General features: G+C 40.5%; 1 protein-coding gene across 1 annotated transcript in view; it reads left to right on the top strand.

The window, feature by feature from the left end:
- The window catches only part of PTPRN2 (protein tyrosine phosphatase receptor type N2), a gene marked incomplete at its 5' end in the record, with an annotated part of 436031 nt that overhangs the window by 369510 nt on the left and 48117 nt on the right, over positions 1-18404 (top strand). The window contains 2 exons of the mRNA XM_081881778.1: positions 12060-12207; positions 13590-13663. Coding sequence (XP_081737904.1) covers positions 12060-12207; positions 13590-13663 — 222 coding nt within the window. The remainder of the gene's footprint in view (positions 1-12059; positions 12208-13589; positions 13664-18404) is intronic.

Genomic DNA, 18404 nt, shown 5'->3' with positions numbered 1-18404 from the left:
GCAAAGCCGGGACCCCTGCCTCTCAGATTCCCTTCTGAGAGTATTTGGGGGGCTGCAGCGCTCTTGCAAACCCCCTTTTAGGCTCTCTAAAGCTGGATACGCTTGCAGCCAGGCGATCCCGCTTGCTTTCACTTCGTGATCCGCCGGAAGTCCTATATATGTATGCAGTTTCACTTCTATTTCTATGGAGGAATTATATTTTACCAGGATACCAAACACTTGCAGCATAATTGTATGCATGTTTGTTCAGAGGTAAATCCTGATTTGCTAAGTAGGACTTATTTATGAATCGACATGTCTGCAATTTCTGTCTTGCCCTCCGAGTAAGTTATCATGCTTTGCATTCTTGCCTGTATACAGAAAGAGCCAAAACAAACTCTGCCTGTTATTTCCCGTGGATTTCCACCAGTGTGCCGTGGCACCCTGGGGTGCCTTGAATGAGGGTCAGGGGTGCCGTGGGCAAGACTAGCCTCTGCCCCTCTTTCCTTTCCTCCCTCCTCTGATGCCCTCCCACATCTCTGTCTCCCCAAGGATTGCACAGCTGTTTATTGCAGCAGCCCTGGCTCTAAGTTCTGCAGGTGAATGGTGCTTCTGGGAGGAGCCTCTCTTTGGGGTGGTAGGGGGCAGCTCAGAGACCAGGGACGACAGCAGCAGTTCCCCAAAGGACTCCCAAGGAAAGGGGAGAAGAGGCTGAGGGAACACTCCACAAGGGAGGGTGTTTGAAAAAGGGTGAGAGGCTGCTAGCTCTGCAGGCAAGGGGTTACATAACTGGGCTCCTGAGCCCTACAAGGATGCTGCAGAAAGAATGTACAGTGGTACCTCGGGTTACAGACGCTTCAGGTTACAGACTCCACTAACCCAGAAATAGTACCTCGGGTTAAGAACTTTGCTTCAGGATGAGAACAGAAATCACACAGCGGTGGCGCGGCGGCAGAGGAAGGCCCCATTAGCTAAAGTGGTACCTAAGATTAAGAACAGTTTCAGGTTAAGAACCGACCTCCAGAACGAATTAAGTACTTAACCCGAGGTACCACTGTAGTTGGTTAAGGGAGCCGTGGACTGAAAAGGTTGAAAACCTCTGTCCTAAGCTGATATGAATTTGTGGTGCAAAAGTGCTTGCAGTAAACAATCATCTTTCATTGCATGCCGGGATATCTGAATTGTTATAGCAACCAGTTAATACGCATGCTTGTCCAATAAATATATGGATTTCAAAATGGGCAACTTGATTTAAATCAATCTACGCTGATTGGGCTCTAATCCTTAACTACGATGTCCCTGTGTAAATGGAGCATGAGGATTGTTTAAATGAAATTACTCCATTCTTCTTCAGCAGCAATCTTGTCATAATGAGATTCCAGTACCAGTGATTACTCAAGGATGATGTAAATTTTGCTTTTATTTTATTTATTTATTTTTGGTTTTTTTATTGGTTCCTTTGATCCACAAACAAGGGGAAATAACCTCTCTCTTTTTGTTCTGAGAGGTGATTTCTGTGTCTGTCTGTATGTGTGGTTTTCATTGTCAGATGAAAGGCTGTGCAAAAGTGAAAAGAGTTAGCTATTATCCCCCTTTGACAAATGTCCCCTCTCTTTTGTTGAAGGTTTATTTCAGACAAAGTAATTGCAGGGATAAAACTTCATTGCATAACTTGGATTATTTTTAAGGTCTAAGAGACATCAGGAATAATAAATTAGGAGCCCTTTTGTGCAAATCTCAGACATGTTCTCGGTGTACCGTGCTCACCAATAATAGCTATTAATCTCTAACTCAGGATTATAAATTGCTTACCTACTTAACAGTATCTACATAGTGTAAGAAAGAGCTTTTACACTATTTCATTTTTAAGTATGTAGTTTTGCCGCTGCTCTCTTACGCCCCCTTTAAAAATATGTATACCTGATGCCGTCTCTTTGAACTGTTAACAATGGTTAGAATCAAATGTAATTTTCAGGTGTTCCAAAGGGAAGTGGGTGAAACAAAGCCCTGCATCTCAGTCCCTACCAGGTTGTATCCAGTAATTTCGTTTGGATTTCACCTAAGCACCTTTGGCAGCTGCAAAGTGTAAGAAAGGAGATTAGCAAGTGTTTGTCTGACACACACTGATCCCAGCACCTGCTGATTGGATTGAAATAATCCTTTTACATGTTGCAAAACTCTATTATTGGAGCATTACGAAAAAGCAGAGCCAGCAACGGCCACTGCATAACAAGTATATTAATTTAAGTAAATAGAACATGGGTTGCCATTTAGTGTAAACATTTCATTGTGTCATTTAGTTTGGAATGTAGCATAGGTACAAAAAAAAAAAATGTGATTCCTAGGAGGAGCCAAGGATTCTTTTTTAAAAAAAGAAAAAGAAAAGGTTACACAGCAATATAGTGCTTTATATAATTCTGATTCAATTAATATGTAATGTGTCTTCATTTAATTTTGGATAATTAATATGCTTTCCAAATTGTACTCCTTATTTGAAAGTGTCTAACACTTAAGGAGAATGAGTTTTTTTTGTGTTTACTGTGGTTAAAAAAAATAATCCTTCATCAAGTAGTGTTTTAATAAGGCTTAACAGACTTTGAAGAGAGCTTTTCATTGTTGCTGCCAGTGTCCTAATATGTTTTTTGTGGTACTCTGGTATATCGACTAGCATACCCCACCATGGTATTGTATTGACTGGTCCAGAAAATTTCGAGACTGAATCTTAAAAGTGGTCAGATGCTGTTGTTGGCATCTGACTATCTCAAGTTACAGGGAACCAGGCAGAGGGCCTTTTCGGTAGTGGCACGCTCCCTGTGGAACGCCCTCCCACCAGATGTCAAAGAGAACAACAACTAGCAGACTTTTTGAAGACATCTGAAGGCAGCCCAGTTTAGTGAAGCTTTTAATGTTTGATGTATTACAGTATTTTAATATTTTGTTGGAAGCAGCCCAGAGTGGCTGGGGAAGCCCAGCCAGATGGGCGGGGTATAAATAATAAATTACTATTATTGGAGTGCAAGCCTGGGCAGTGTGCATGGAGGTCCTGTACAACAAGACCACCCCCCTCTCAGCCTCGCTGATGTGGTCCAAAGGAAAGCAGAGCGATACGTTTGGCACCAGCTTGGCTGCAGGAGTTGCCAGAAGGCGACTTACAAGACACCATCCAACCATCTCCACTCCAGTGTTTACTCAGTAGCCTTTTCTTCTCCCAAAGATATCCCACAAAGCAGCAGAGGGTTTAGATCAGAGTTTTCCTTCTCCTAGATGGGCTCCCTTCCCAAGTTGGCAAGCACCGCCTGCCCCTCACTTCCCTCAACAGCACAGGCAGAAACCACCTTGACCATTGGACCCATTATTGGTCTCGTCTGCTCAATCCGCCAGAGCCTGTCTTCTCATGCAGAGGAAGTCCGTAATTCACTAATCCATTGGCTACCCTCACCTGGTTTAGCCAGCCATCCAAAGCCATTTCCAGGGTGCGTCCACTGTCACATGCTGAAAGCCACAGGTGAGAGCTGAGTGCAGAGTCGGGGACCAATGGTGGACAAACTACCCCAGAAGGACCCCACCAGAGGGACCTCTATCACCCCATACAGTAATGCAGTGCACTATCAAAAAGAAGAAGATATAAACACATTGGATTATATCGTACAGGCATTATTTCTCCAGATAGGGAGGAGGAAACCAGCCATCAGTATCTGGCGCTTTTCAGAGAGCAGATAATTAAAACAATGTGCTGTCGTACAAAACATTTTCCTCTGTGACCTCGCTGGAAACAGTTTTTAGTGCTTTTAATGTATTCTGTAGAGGGGTCAGGAAATCTCATAGGAAAGGCATGAATTGCAGAAAGAGGGAGGGTTGTATTCTGTTTGCATGAAATGCATACATTATATGGTGAAAGGCAACTGACACTTTATGACAAAAGTGTTAATTTACTGAATTTGCCTCTGGGGGATGAGTTCATCCGTGAGATGCAGAAGATGAGCTAATGGGTCTCAGTTTTAATTCTGTTTAATAGTGTGTGGTTTTTTTCAACCCAACTCCTGCTCTGAGACGCATCAAGCCCAATAAAAATTGCTGCCCCCTCCCATCTTAATTGTTTAGAAAGCAGAAGTATTGCTTAGCAGCAATGGGGAGTTGAGTTTTGCATCACCTAAGGAGTCTATCGTGTAATAAGTACATTTGTCTTAGCAATTGCTACAAGCTCTGTATGACCTATTACAGCTTCATATGATCTCAGCAACATCAGTACCTAAGTCCACCTATCTCAGAATTGGAGGCAGTAGATCTTTTCTTCTATCATGGGTGGAGGGGGAGGAATAGAAAGTTCAGCAACTGACAAGTGCATTGAGCAACTTGGCTCACTTCTTAGAAGCCTGTTTTCAGTGAAAGCCGCATATAAAAGCCATTCATATTTGCAATTCCAGCATGTAATTTGTTGACTAGGCCCACTAGTTGCAATACTAATAACATGGAAAATTTAAGGTGGTAACCTGCTTCAATGGAGATTACTCTCTCGCAGTTATTCAAGTGGGTACATGGCAGCTAAAAATATTCATTTCTAATGTGTCTTGTTCCCCACAGGTTTTTTCAGTGCTTCGTGTGTTACGTTTCAGATGTGATGAAATGTGGATTTGGTTTCTCCTTTGACTCTTTGGTTTGTTTTGCTAAAGAAAAAAGCAGTTATTTCTTCCAGTCACTACTACAGGCAGATGGAAATTGAGAGGCTTGCAAGAGAAAATGTTCTTTCCGAAGCAGAAGCCTCTAGATTTGTTTAAAGCTGCAGTGTATCACTTAATGCGGCAGAGGTCTCTCCTTTGCAGCTTTAAACAAAACCAGGGCTGTTCTGCATGTCACAGCAAGCCATGGTTTAAAACAAATGAATAGCTTAATGTGAACCAGCAGCATGCTGAGCAACACAGCCTTGCCAAACTGTAGACAAAACAAGGAAGGGGTAGTCTTTGTTATGATGTACGAACCTGGACTTGTGCTTTGTCTCCAAACAAAAACCTCAAGTGGTAACCAAAGTTTGTTCTTGGCTTACCAGATATGGTTTGTTTTCCTCAACCCAAAACCATGAGCCCAGGTCCAGATGACAGGTCCAACCAGACTCTGGCTTGTTTTGTCCCATGGAGCAGACACTTCTCATTCAGATTAAACCCTAGTGCTTTTAAAAGAACAATGAGAATGGTCTAGTGGAACGTGTGAAATGATCCCATGATAGGATTCCTTCTTTCCAGGAGTGCATATATGCCATGCAAATGAGCCTCCATGTCTTCCCCACTCCATCCTCCTATCCTGATTGCTGCTAAAGAGGAGCCTGCTCCCAGGTGGCTTCAGAGATGGACTCTTTAGAGAGCAACATTATGAAGCAGATCAAGGAGGGTCCTGTATAGTGAAGTTGGTTCTTTTCCAGGATGGATCCAGTTAACAGGGTTGTCTACTTGCGACTTACGTGGGTGGCCCGTTCTAGCTGTGTGTGTAATTACAGCTATTGCATAAGGTTTAGAAAAACCTCCCCTGAGCCATGGTTAGCTGTGCTGACCAATCTCTGAATAAGGTTTGGCTCAACTTGAGATGTCTTCAGATGTGCCAGTTCTTTAAAAGCAAAAACCACCATTAAGAATTAAAAGGTCGTGGTTTCGTCATTGGACCAGCACTCCCTCAAAACCTCCTTTCAGTTGGCAAAAAATTATTAATGAATTCATATATATATATATATGATGCTAATATCTGTATTTTATGCCAAATATGTACATACACAACATAAACACACGAGATGTGCTGCATTAACCTAAGTGTTACCTAGTTTCATACAACTTTGCTACAACAATGTTTGCCTATAAATCAAGACTTAAGATTTCTAGTGCATCCTTACCTTAATTGTAATTTTCCATTTGGGGGTGATCTGGCTGTCTGAATTATAAATCAAGCGAGTTCTAAGCAAATTGGGGAGAAATGGTTTCCCATGACTTAGAGGATGTGCACAAGATGTGGATGTGGTTTTGGTACGGACTTGGTGGGAGTTTTATATTCATGTCTTACTTTAGTATGATTGATTGTAGAGTTCATAAAAAATTTATGTAATTCATGCTAGGCCAAGGGGTGGGGGTATGCATTTAGTTATTCTTTCAGACGTCTGCTCCAACAGTCTGTCCAGGACTAAACAATAGTGTACAATTAATTATCTTAAAACTTAAAAAGCCCAGGAAACTACCACATTCCATTAATCAGCAGAAGTATGCAGTAACTAAAAAAAGAAAAACCCACTATGTAGCTCCATATACCAGCAAAACCCATCATAGTTACATGAATGAGCCTTATGACACTGTGACAGTCCAGCTCTAGTATAAGCATATATACTCCAAACTATGAGCATGTTCCTGAAGCTACATAGCAGAAGGTGTGATGTAGTAATCAGCATATTGGCCAGGATCCAGGGATACCTGGATTTAAATCCACACTTGGCTATGAAGCTCAGTGACCAGTCACCATCTCTTAGCTTTGCTACAGAGTTCATGTGAGGATAAAACAGACTGGGGGGAACCTTGGGTTCCTTGGGAGAAGGGTAGCATAAAAACAGCATAAATAAAATGTCAGGTAAACTTAACTGCAGCAAGACACTGTACAAGGGTACAACTGGAAAAGCTCTGTCTTCCAGTGTTCATAGGAAAGACTATGTTCCTTTCAAGTACACTGAGCTTAAGATTTAAAAGTTAAATGCCAGCATCTTGGATACCTCCTCGAAGCCAGCTAATGCAAGCAGAAGAGAACTGGTGTGGTAGGCACCTACATACCTGCAAAAGTTGTGGTGCTGTACAGTTGGCACTAGCAAACCTAGACAGCATCTTAAAAAGCAGAGACATCACCTTGCCAACAAAGGTCCGTATAGTTAAAGCCATGGTTTTCCCAGTAGTGATGTATGGAAGTGAGAGCTGGACCATAAAGAAGGCTGATCACCGAAGAATTGATGCTTTTGAATTATGATGCTGGAGGAGACTCTTGAGAGTCCCATGGACTGCAAGAAGATCAAACCTATCCATTCTTAAGGAAATCAGCCCTGAGTGCTCACTGGAAGGACAGATCGTGAAGCTGAGGCTCCAATACTTTGGCCACCTCATGAGAAGAGAAGACTCCCTGGAAAAGACCCTGATGTTGGGAAAGATGGAGGGCACAAGGAGAAGGGGACGACAGAGGACCAGATGGTTGGACAGTGTTCTCAAAGCTACCAGCATGAGTTTGACCAAGCTGCGGGAGGCAGTGGAAGACAGGAGTGCCTGGCGTGCTCTGGTCCATGGGGTCACGAAGAGTCGGACACGACTAAACGACTAAACAACAACAAGTACAGTTTTCAAGTACAGTCTCATGCAAGGTGCATTGCAGCTCTGCTGAAGGGTTCAAACAGCATGGGCAACATAGGAAATTCCCTTACACTTAATCATACACTTGCTCCATCTAGCTTAGTACTGACTGCTAGCAGCTGTCCAGGGTTTTACCTGAAGATGCTAAGGATTAAACCCAGTGTTGGAAAATGCCCTGGGGTAGCCTGCAAACCCCCGGAACTCCAAGCGTCCTCCGATGTGTGCAGCACTGGAAAAGGCATCTCCCTTCTTCTCCAGGGTGCCCAGCGACATATATCAGCTTGATATATGCACACTAATCTTCTGTCTTAACACAGCAAGACGCTTGAGGCATTGTAGAGCTAAACTACTATTTATTTCCACACTATGTACAGACAAAGGCATAATGGCATCTGTTCTCTCCAGCTCTTGGAGAACAACCAAAGTGAAAGTACATTACAAAGTACATACAGCGGAAGAGAGATAAGGCTGTCTTTCGTTCCCACAGTCTTCTCAGACACGTCCCGGACAGGCATGTGATTTATAAAAATCTCACCTGCAGCATTGGACTGCATGAAATACTAACACCCGGGACGTGTTCTGTGCAAAGCATATTCTCTGCCACTGAGCCTAGCAGCTCATAATTTCTCCAACATCTTAACCTTAAATATGACAGTATTGGAGGCTGAACAGTTCTACATCTGCCAACTTAATGTGAAGTGGTGGAAACTGGTGTTTGAGCAAAAACTGGCACCTAGGTAAGATTCTAGGAACAAATTTTATAAGAACGTTAGACGAGCCCTGGTGGAGCCAACCAGTGGCCTGTGTAGTCTAGCATTCTGCTCTCACAGTGGTAAGCCAAAATCATAAACAAAAGCAGTTTCCTGCTCATGATCCCATACTGCTGGCATTTAGAGACATACTGCCTCCGATACTGCAGGCCTCAAATACAGATCAAGCCCACGTTATACAAATCTTTAACATTAATTACCGGTATGTTTCTGTTGCTATTAGCGGGGCTTTAAGCTTCAGTTGACCTAACAATAGCACATCTCTTCCTTGAATGGGTGTACTATTCACATTTAAAGTACATATTTTGGTACCAAGGACAGCTCCCCTCTTAACAGGAGGAAGCTGCTTTCTTTGGCTAAGACAAGAGCTTCCCCAGCGATGGAAGTATCTGTATTGGGAATATAGTAAGAAGTACATCAAACAAGAAATTTATCATGAGTGTGGGGGGTTTGGCAGTGCAGTAGCTTGTTTTGCACAGCAGTTATGCCTCCTGTTCTGGTCCTCCTTACAACCATTTGGAAATGAAAAATAGGGATTGACATAGTCCCTGTGTGGTCTGAAGATGCCAGACTTGCTAAATCTGCTGGCCTGACACTTCTGTCTGGAAATATTTTTAGGATCTTCATCTAAGGGCAAGAGGTTCCTTAGCAGCTTTGCTATGCCCCGGTTTCAACAATATGCAAGTAAATTGAGACAAATTTCTTCCAAATGTCATAATGGGAATTGAAGTTCGATTTGTTTCAAGAGCTTTGCAGAATAGCAGGGGCTACAGAAGTTGCAGTTTCTCACTGAGGGATACCCTAAAAGCAGGTATCTTGGGGGATTATTACCTTGCTTATTAAAATAGGGAAGCTTTTATAATGGTAGCCACCATTTTGCGAGATGCTCTGTGGAAAAGCTTTTGTATTGATATCAATACAAATGAACCTGGAAACACAGGTTGTGGCATCATGCTTTGCTGGGTAGGTTTCAGTTGATATAGGTCTGCTGAGTTTACCAATGCCAAGGTTTCCCAGAAGACAAGTTTTTGTCTACCGAATCTAGTTTAGGGGTTACCTATGCTTAGAGAAGCATAAATTAAAACGTGTGATTTAGAAGGTAAAGTTATATGTCATCTTGATTACTATTTTTTAATGGCACTTGACAAATGTTTTTATGTTGCCTGCAAATTTATTTTAGTCTGCAGTTCATGTTCAGCGTGGTGCCTTGTTATTGTTTGCCTTTTTAGGAGCATAACAGCTATGCACACACCCCCCCCCCCATCACACTGTATAAACAAAGCAAAATTCTGATGAAGACTGGTTAATCTTAAATCACTTCTGTATGCCAATTTCCAGTGTTACTCATAACCAGAATTTAGGGGAAAGCAGGTACGATTTTCTCCATTCTAAAAAAATCAACTCCTTGAAAAACGTGAGTTGTTGGAGATGGGGAAACACTGAAGTTGTTAGCATGTCTGGACTGTAGCAAGTTAGCCAGGCAGGCTTATCACATGAAAAATGTGAGTAAACCTTACCACTTGGATAAGGACCCCACAACTTAGCACATAGGAGAATTTAGGCCAGGAAGAAAAATACAGTGTAGTTGAAACAGCTGGCCAAGCAACCATGTAGTTCTAGTAAGATGGTTGCCTGTATTCATCTTGCTAAGGTCTGCAATTGCAGACACAGCCAGGTTCCTGCAGAGGTGTCATCATGTCTTCTTGAAATGATTTCAGGTAAAAAAAAAATGGATAAAGTTCATACAATGGGATTTCATCACATTTTCATGGAGTGTAGTCCCTAACTGCGGAAGAGTTGTAGCTCTGTGGCTGAACGCATGCTGTGCGTAACAAGTTCAGTGCCACATATTGCCTGGTTGGGTTGAGCAAGGCCCTCATGTGAAACCCTGCAGAGTGCAAACTCTACTGTCTTAGATGGACCAATGATCTGACTCGGTAGAAGGCAGCTTTCTGTGTCCCGAAGTAGCTGTTTTGCATGCGCAAAATGATCCACAGAGTTGCCATACTCAAGGGCTGCTTTGTTTCTGCAGTAGTTGTACAACGGAGGAGAATTTTCAGCAGGTGGAACTTTGGCTACCATTGCAGTACTAAGCTGGTTTCAAAGGCAGATCCAGGTGTTTTCACAAAGCTCCATTTGCTGTTATGCAGGGTTCTGTAGTTATGAAGGCTTACTGGGCCACTGAAAATCAGGTGAAGTTTGAGCTTTGAAGATATAGCTTCCCCCCCGCCCCCAATACCTGAAAGGATTGCTGTATAATCTTTGGAAATCTATTTTATGAGGTGTCTCTTTTATGTGTGCCAAATGCCTTTTAATCTAATGGGATAATCCTTTCACATCAAAATAATACAGTACCACAGAACCTTGGAAAGACCAAAGACATAGGTGGCACTGTGGTTTTCAAGTACCAGCATTTTCTCACTGCTTCCATCAAAACAAATCTTATAATCCAAAATATCTCAGTGGCAATAAATGTGTACTCCTCTCACAGTTTTCCCACTTCTGCAAATGCCTCTATTTTTAGCTTGACTGCCCTTGGCAGATACGATTTCCATAAACCAGCTTGCAAATGTGCATGAATGTTTTGCAGAAAATTAGACTATACTTCAGGCAGCATTTTCACACAAACAAATGCATGTTTTGATTTGCAAGGAAGATCAGCATTGATACTGTTCACTGTACAATTAGAAGGATGGCATCACAATTTTACTAAACTGGTAGAAAGGAAAGGAAAAAACCTAATGTATTCATTATCACCTCCATTTCTGGGAGAGAGAAGGAGCGACTTCATAGGCTGCAATCTTGGCGTTTTTATTTGTAAGTTGCCCTGGGCTCCTTTGGAAGGAAGACTGGGGTAGAAATTTAATAATAAATAAGTTCAAGTTTATAAGTGCACCTTTTTAGTAAAAATATGTTAGTCAGTGGAATGTCAATGGAAGCATAGAAATTGCTAAGTTGAGTCAAACCAATGGTCTACTAACAGTCTTAGTGAAAAGTTCAGGGTATGTTGGAAATATGCACCTCCTGTTATTTTGGCCATCATGGCTAATAGATTGCTACAGAGAGATGCCCCATGAATATCACAGCATCTGTTGTGATTTGTGTTCATGGGCTTATTATGCATAACACAAAGTAGTAATACAGTGGTACCTTGGTTCTCAATCTTATTCCGTTCCGGAAGTCTGTTCCAAAACCAAAGCGTTCCAAAACCAAGGCATGCTTTCCCATGGAAAATAATGCAAAATGGATTAATCCGTTCCAGACTTTGAAAAACAGCAATTTAACATGAATTTTAGCATCTAACAAGACCATTGATCCATAAAATGAAAGCAATAAACAATGTACTGCAGTCACACAATCAATCAATCAGTCAGTAGCTGAACTGAGTTTCACACAGTCACAAAAGCAAAACAAAAAAGCTGCAAAAACAAAAACACAAAATAAATAGCAAAAACAGACAGAGTTCAGCGTAACACTCAAAACAGAGCACATTTGGCTTCCAAAAAAAGTTCGCTAACCGGAACACTTATTTCTGGGTTTGCAGTGTTTGGGTTCCAAGTTGTTTGAGTACCAAGGCATTTGAGAACCCAGGTATCACTGTAGTTATATTGGCTGCTTATCAGATTTAATGGATGACTCTTCTTCATAAGTATGAAGTCTTGCATATCCTTTCTGTGCCTGCTCCAGTTCTTCAGTGTCCTTTCTGAAGATGCAGCTAGGCTGGAATTATTTATATTTATGAAAGTCTTCTGAAGTTTGATGTATTTTATTCATTTTAGCAATTAATCAGGATATGCAGGAAGAAGATAGAAATAAATTTGTAGTGGGGTGACATGATCTCAAAGTCAAAAAAGTGGGGTCCCCCCCCACCTTTTGCCAAACTGCCAGGAATGAATTAGTGAGTGTTGAGTGTATAAATAATACTACCTCTGATGATATTTTCTCATTTCAGTCCTATATGGAAGACCACTTGAAGAACAAGAATCGCCTGGAGAAAGAATGGGAAGCACTTTGTGCTTATCAGGCTGAGCCCAATGCAGCTACCATTGCACATAAGGAAGAAAACGCCCAGAAGAACCGCTCGCAAGATGTGGTAGTGTGTATGTACAGTTTAAACTGGATTCATTACTTAATTGCTTTCCCCTTTGCCTGTTGCTGCAATTAGAGGAGGAAATGTGTCGAAAGAACTGTTATCAGCCACTGTGTGCAAGGAACAGTTAATATTCTTGTGGCCCACCTTGTTGTCTTGCTGCGTGCTTCAGACTTCTCATGGTGGATGCTTCTGCTGCTGCTTCCAAAATATGCTTTGCACTACTTCCCAGCATGTTGGGCAAAAAAATTCCAGGCATTTCAGTGGGTTGGACTAGATGACCCTTGCGGTCCCTTCCAACTGTACAATTCTATGATAACAGCAAGTGCCGTTTTGCGTAAATGACATTTCATTTCGACAGCCTCATGGTGCGGTTTTCGCGCATGGCTTTTGGACACAAATACCTTTATCCAAAAGTGCACGATGCTCTTGGCTTGTATTAGAACTGTTAGACCCAGTCAAGTGTATAAGCACCTGTTGGTTTTGATAGATGAGCTTACAAGGCAGCTGCTCTCCGTCTTGGGCCTAGGATGGAAAGGGAAGCCGAGAGTAGCCATGGCATATATGTGTTTTAAAAGTTTTTTGTGCTCTTCATGCGCAGCCAAAAGCAGCACATTCCTATTCCATGTACTTGCTTATTCTGGTAGCTGTATTAAACATTCTGTATTGTATATCAGACTGAATACACGTGGCTGTACCATGAGATCGACGCTATTTATTAAATTTCATCAGCTACCCTACATATGAACTTGGGGTGGAAATCCCTTTAATATAAACCTGTTATTATTGGCAACAGTCTTTAAGCACTGTTGTGTTCATACAGAGAAGGAACACGGAAAGGTTTGGCATCACTAATGTCCTTGCTAGGGGCTACTGAACCTGAAGCACAGTCTGTGTGTTTTTAAGTGAACTTGTTAGACACCAAACCATTTTACTGATTTATCTATGTGGCGAGGTTTATACAATGCTTCATAATAATAATAATAATAAATGCTAAGCTGTTTACATAAAATGATATAAAATAGTCATTTGAAAATACTGATAAAATCAAACATTAAAAACATGTTGCGTTAAAATGTATCAAGCTATAAATAAAATCAGTAGTTCTTTTTTCAAAAAAACTTGTGTAAATTAAAAAAAAATTATTTTTTTAGCAGGCGCTGAAAACAATACAGCGAAGGCACCTGCTTAATAGCAATTATTCCTCAGCATAGCAAGTTCCATTTCAAGAAGAATTTTTATAGTCTTTTGGAAATGTCTATATTTAGAAGCAAGTATGCAAAAAAAAAATAGGCTGAATAGTAGTGGTCTGTTCAGAAATGCTCTTTGAAAGATCTCTTAACATAAATATGAATGAATACTGATTTAACTTTTTTTATTTAAAAAAATCAGATGATCATTGCAGGATATGTTTGAAAGCTGAAAACAGTCACGACAACTCGGACTACATCAACGCAAGTCCTATTGTAAGTATAAAACAAACAAAAATACTACTTTGCCTTTTTGAAACTAAAATGGAAGGAAAAGGTTGATTGTGATGCAAGTTATAATAGCAATTTATTGAGTCCACATGGTGACATCCCTTCAATATTTCCCTTCCTGTGAGTTTCTGACCAGCAGTTTGCCTGCTTCTGATAGCAGCTATATACAATGGGTGTTCTCTCAACAGTTGTATTAATCATTTGGCTAAGAATGCTACAGTGTGAGAGTTTAGATAAATGGGGAGTTTCTGGGTGGGAGAGTAAATACTTGCCCAGCTCCCTGCAATAGGTTTCAGTAAAACTCCTTATATCTTGGGACATAGTGATTGTTCTTACTGTTCATTATCATACCCATAGTTGTGGGAAGAATTGCTTTTCCCCATTGACAAAATATTGTTGGTAAGGTACAGCGTATGCCCTCTGAAACAGCATCTATCTTGAGGAAAGACATTGGGATCACCTTAAAGCCAAGTAGCCATTTTGTATTTATTGTACGGCAAAATTGTGTGCCCTGATAATTTAGACCGGCAAAATTTGTGACATTGCAGGAAGTGAACTGAAGCAGAATCAGAACTTTGTTTTGTTTTGTTTTCCTTTCAGAGTTCACAAAGGGTAACTGAAATCTAGTTCCATTTCTCACATCTCAGTCCAAATTCTTCCAGTCATTACAGCTTCACACAAATCAAACTGTGTTTGGCCAAAATAGATGTTTCAATGTGGCTTCACTGTGTGTCACACAAGCTGTCTCACAGTCCTTGGTAGTTTCCAAGAGCAAAGTATGCTATAGGGTAACATCAGAATATTTTAAAATTCTGCTTCATTCTTGCTTGATGTGTCTTTATTGACAGGAACAAATAGCTTTTTAATGCCGTGATTGCCTGGTAATTTTACTGGTTCCATATTTAAAATGTGTTAACTATTTTCATGATATTGAAGGTAATGTTATTTTGTAAGTGCAACATTAGTAGTAAGCTTCAAGTCCTCAGCGGAGAACTTGCTCCTGTTAACTTTCATACTGATGGGCTAAAAACATCTCTTGTTTGTTTTGAGAACCTAACCCTAGTCTAGCCAAGAACGGATAGGAAAGGCTAATGAAACGTAGCAGATGTGTGGAGACCTGAAATAACAGTGGTTTGATCTTCTTCACCAACTACAAATAATCTTTTTAAATTCAAAATAAATAAATGAAGTGGTTCAAAATTTAATAGCTGCCAGCAATTACCCTGCCAATAAAATGGCATATTTGATGCATCTGTGCCACGAAGCCTTTGGATGTGAGGTGAGAATTGCCCTGTATTCCAAACGGAAAATTAATAACGCTAGAGCTATAAACTATGAATTGGACTAGAAAGTTTTTTTTATTTCCACTCGCCTCCCTTCGGCATGTGAGGGGCTTGATGAAGCAGGAGTGTAATATAAAGCAATTACATTCAGGCCTTGGAAAGGGAGGCTTCCAGGGGTGTGCGTATAGTTGTGTGTTTCCAGCTCGGGGGTCAGTGGTCCAGCCTCCAGCTGGGGCTCACTCAACCTTGGCTTGAGTCTAAATGAGTAAAGCAATACATGCTGGGGGAGCCCTTCTTTGCACCAGACAATGCATTGGCCACCTGCCCACATGTTTCTTTCTCGAAACTGCTTAGCAGCCCCCCTCCCTGCCCCCACTTTCCCATCCCTCCCAATACGTTGTGAAAACCCACGGTTTTTTGTGTGTGTGTTTTTTTTACACTTAATGCGCTCAAAAAGCAACAAGGAGAGAAATCTGCAAAGAGATCCGATGAAATATCTTGCTGATCGTTGTTGTTTTTAATTACTATTCCAATGCGAGGATGCTTAGAGATTCCTTGGAATAAAACTGAGCTGGAAGTCCTCTTTCCTGTTCTCTGAAATAACATAAAATACCGAGGTAATAACTCTGCTGCCAGCGGTTGAATGAAAAGCTTGCAATTACAGCATAAGGAGACCCTGACTGTGCAGAATAAAACTATGATAATTACATCTGTCATATTTGTACTTTGTCCTCATTAAATTCCAGGGAAATCATCCAGTAGTAAATAATGTGCAATCTTTGTTTTTAAATCAGAGGTCATGAAAAGTAAATGGGAATTCTGTTTTCCCCTCTTAGGGTGTTGGAAAGGGGGGAGCCCATCAACTATATTAACAAAAACAAAATAGCACCTACCTTTCAGCTTGCTTATTACTGAAGCCACCAGACTGAGGAATGTGATTAACATGACAGTTTGCTCAAACACAGCATACAAATTTTTTATCAGTGAGAATAGATTCTGAAATTTGTAATGACATTCAAAACCATATTTATTTCATTCCATTATCTTTTTCATTTTTTAAAGAGGGATTTTTTAAAAGGTGGGGTTTTTTAAAAGAAAGAAAGAAAGAAAGAAAGAAAGAAAGAAAGAAAGGCATGTGCCAGTCATAATAATTATATGTTCTAATATACTATTAATATATTAGTCATAATTTTATCATCTCCTGTGTCATTTTTATTTTTAACAGAGGAAAGAGGTGATTCACTAGTATTATACCTGCTGAAAGTCGTGTGTGTGGTGGTTTTAAATATATTGGAAACAAAACTGCCTCCAAGCTTGCCTGTAGTTTTAAAGAAAATTAATTTCATAGAGCTTTTGGTTTTGTGTGTTGGTTTTATGCACATTAAGTTTAACCATGCATTTAAAATAAGTATGCAGGAAGTCAGGATAAATTGAACAGCCAACACACATGCAGAAATGAACTTAGCTGGTTCTTAGCCACAAATATTACATTACCCAAAGCCAAAGAACTAAATAAAAGAATTCTGAATTGTATGTCGTGTCGGCACAATAACTGGGAAAATATAGATCTAAATTGGCATGAAGCTAGTTCATTTTAAGTGGAGTCACACAGAACAGATACATTGTTTGAATAAGATTTTATCACAATAAATAATGGCATAATATCAAATCTTTTCTTATTATTCCCTTGGTAAGCGAGCATTGTTTTTATTCATATCTAGATTTTTTTAGTGCAGAAGCATATGCATTAAGTTTGTTAAAACAGAAGGATAAAATAACACTGTCTCTAAATATAAAAAAATTTGAATCTTTTACACATTTGCATTTTTAGCATTTACTTGGGGGCAGCATAAATATGCAAAAAGAATTGACATACATATTTTAAAAATTCAGATAGAATTGATTATAGCAATGTATTTGTATTCAGTGTGGTGTTCTCCAGTTTAGGAATTGTCAATCAATTTTAATTTGGGGACAGGCAGGGAGAGCGCTTAGATGACTTGGAATTAAAACATCTTAGGTTTAGAGGTGGTTTGATCTGATCCCCTGCAGGAGTTCTCTTCTGATAAGTTGGAACGAGGCAGATGGTTCTTTTGGGCGTCTTTCGATTATTCCTTCTTCCTCGTATGATACCAGAATCAGAGCTGTTAATTTTGCTTTGGTTCAAGTGATCCTTAGTCACATGTATTATCATGGAAACTCTGGATATGTGGTAGACTAGCTCTCTTCCTGGCTTGGTGAAGCAGCTGTGAAAAATGATAATTTTGTGAGAAGCAGAACATGTGTAATTATACAGTTTTTTTAAAAAAATAGACTCTACCAACTATATCTGTGTAAGTTGTTTTTTTTTTTTTTAATATAGTCTAAACTTCCTAAACCCTTGCAGATCAAAAAACGTTGATATTTGTCTTAATGAGCCAATTATTTGCTGTCTTATTCTCTAAAATGAACTTTGTGACCGTTTCCGATTTATCTATCTGTAGTGATAATTTCTTAGTGTAGAGGAAGAAGCTGTGCTTTGATGTTCTAGACGTTTTGGCACAACATACAGATTTCATTTAACAACACTTCTCCATTGTTTCTGCGCTCAGAATATCTAGATGCCCTCAGGGATTGTTCAGAAACTTTACTCTTAAGCAGCCTAAACATTTTGTGCTAAGCTTTTATTGGTTGATGTTTCCAGCTGGGTTATATTAGTTAACGTGAATTTGAGCAAATTGATCTCAGTGGTGCTGAGATCCCGAATGACCTTCAGTGGTTCAAAGGATTTGGCTGAAAGGTTTATTCTGGCATCAGGATAATGTTCCAGCTTGTGCCTTTGCTCCACTGCCAGGACTTGACTCTGGTCTTTGGTCTGATGGTACTGCTGCTTTTTGACTCTTATCTCAGCACTTCGTCCATGCCCCACCAGCGTAGAATGAGGCATGGCTGAGACAAATGGGACTGACTACCCAGGGCATTCACTGCCTGTCAAGTTTACCCTTTCATGTTTTTATCCTGCCCTTTTCTCCAGGGCAACACACATAGGATTTCCCTCAAGTCGCTTTTATGGACGAGTTGGTTTTGAACCTGAATCTCCCCAGCCCCAACTCAGTACAGTGGTATCTCGGGTTACAGACGCTTCAGGTTACATACTCCACTAACCCAGAAATACTACCTTGGGTTAAGAACTTTGCTTCAGGATGGGAACAGAAATCGTGCTGTGGCGGCGGGAGGCCCCATTAGCTAAAGTGGTACCTCAGGTTAAGAACAGTTTCAAGTTAAGAACGGACCTCCAGAATGAATTAAGTTCTTAACCCGAGGTACCACTGTACTTTCCCCACTCCTAATGGTTTGTAAGTGGGGCAGCAACTTCTTACTACACTGACTCAGCAAAAGGAGGGGGAGGAGGAGGAAGAGGAAGAAGAAGAAGAAGAAGAAGAAGAAGAAGAAGAAGAAGAAGA

The sequence above is a fragment of the Podarcis erhardii genome (genome assembly GCF_964252035.2).
Source record: "Podarcis erhardii genome assembly, chromosome: 12".
Taxonomy (NCBI): Eukaryota; Metazoa; Chordata; class Lepidosauria; order Squamata; family Lacertidae; genus Podarcis; species Podarcis erhardii.
This window is presented reverse-complemented; position numbering and strand designations above follow the sequence as displayed.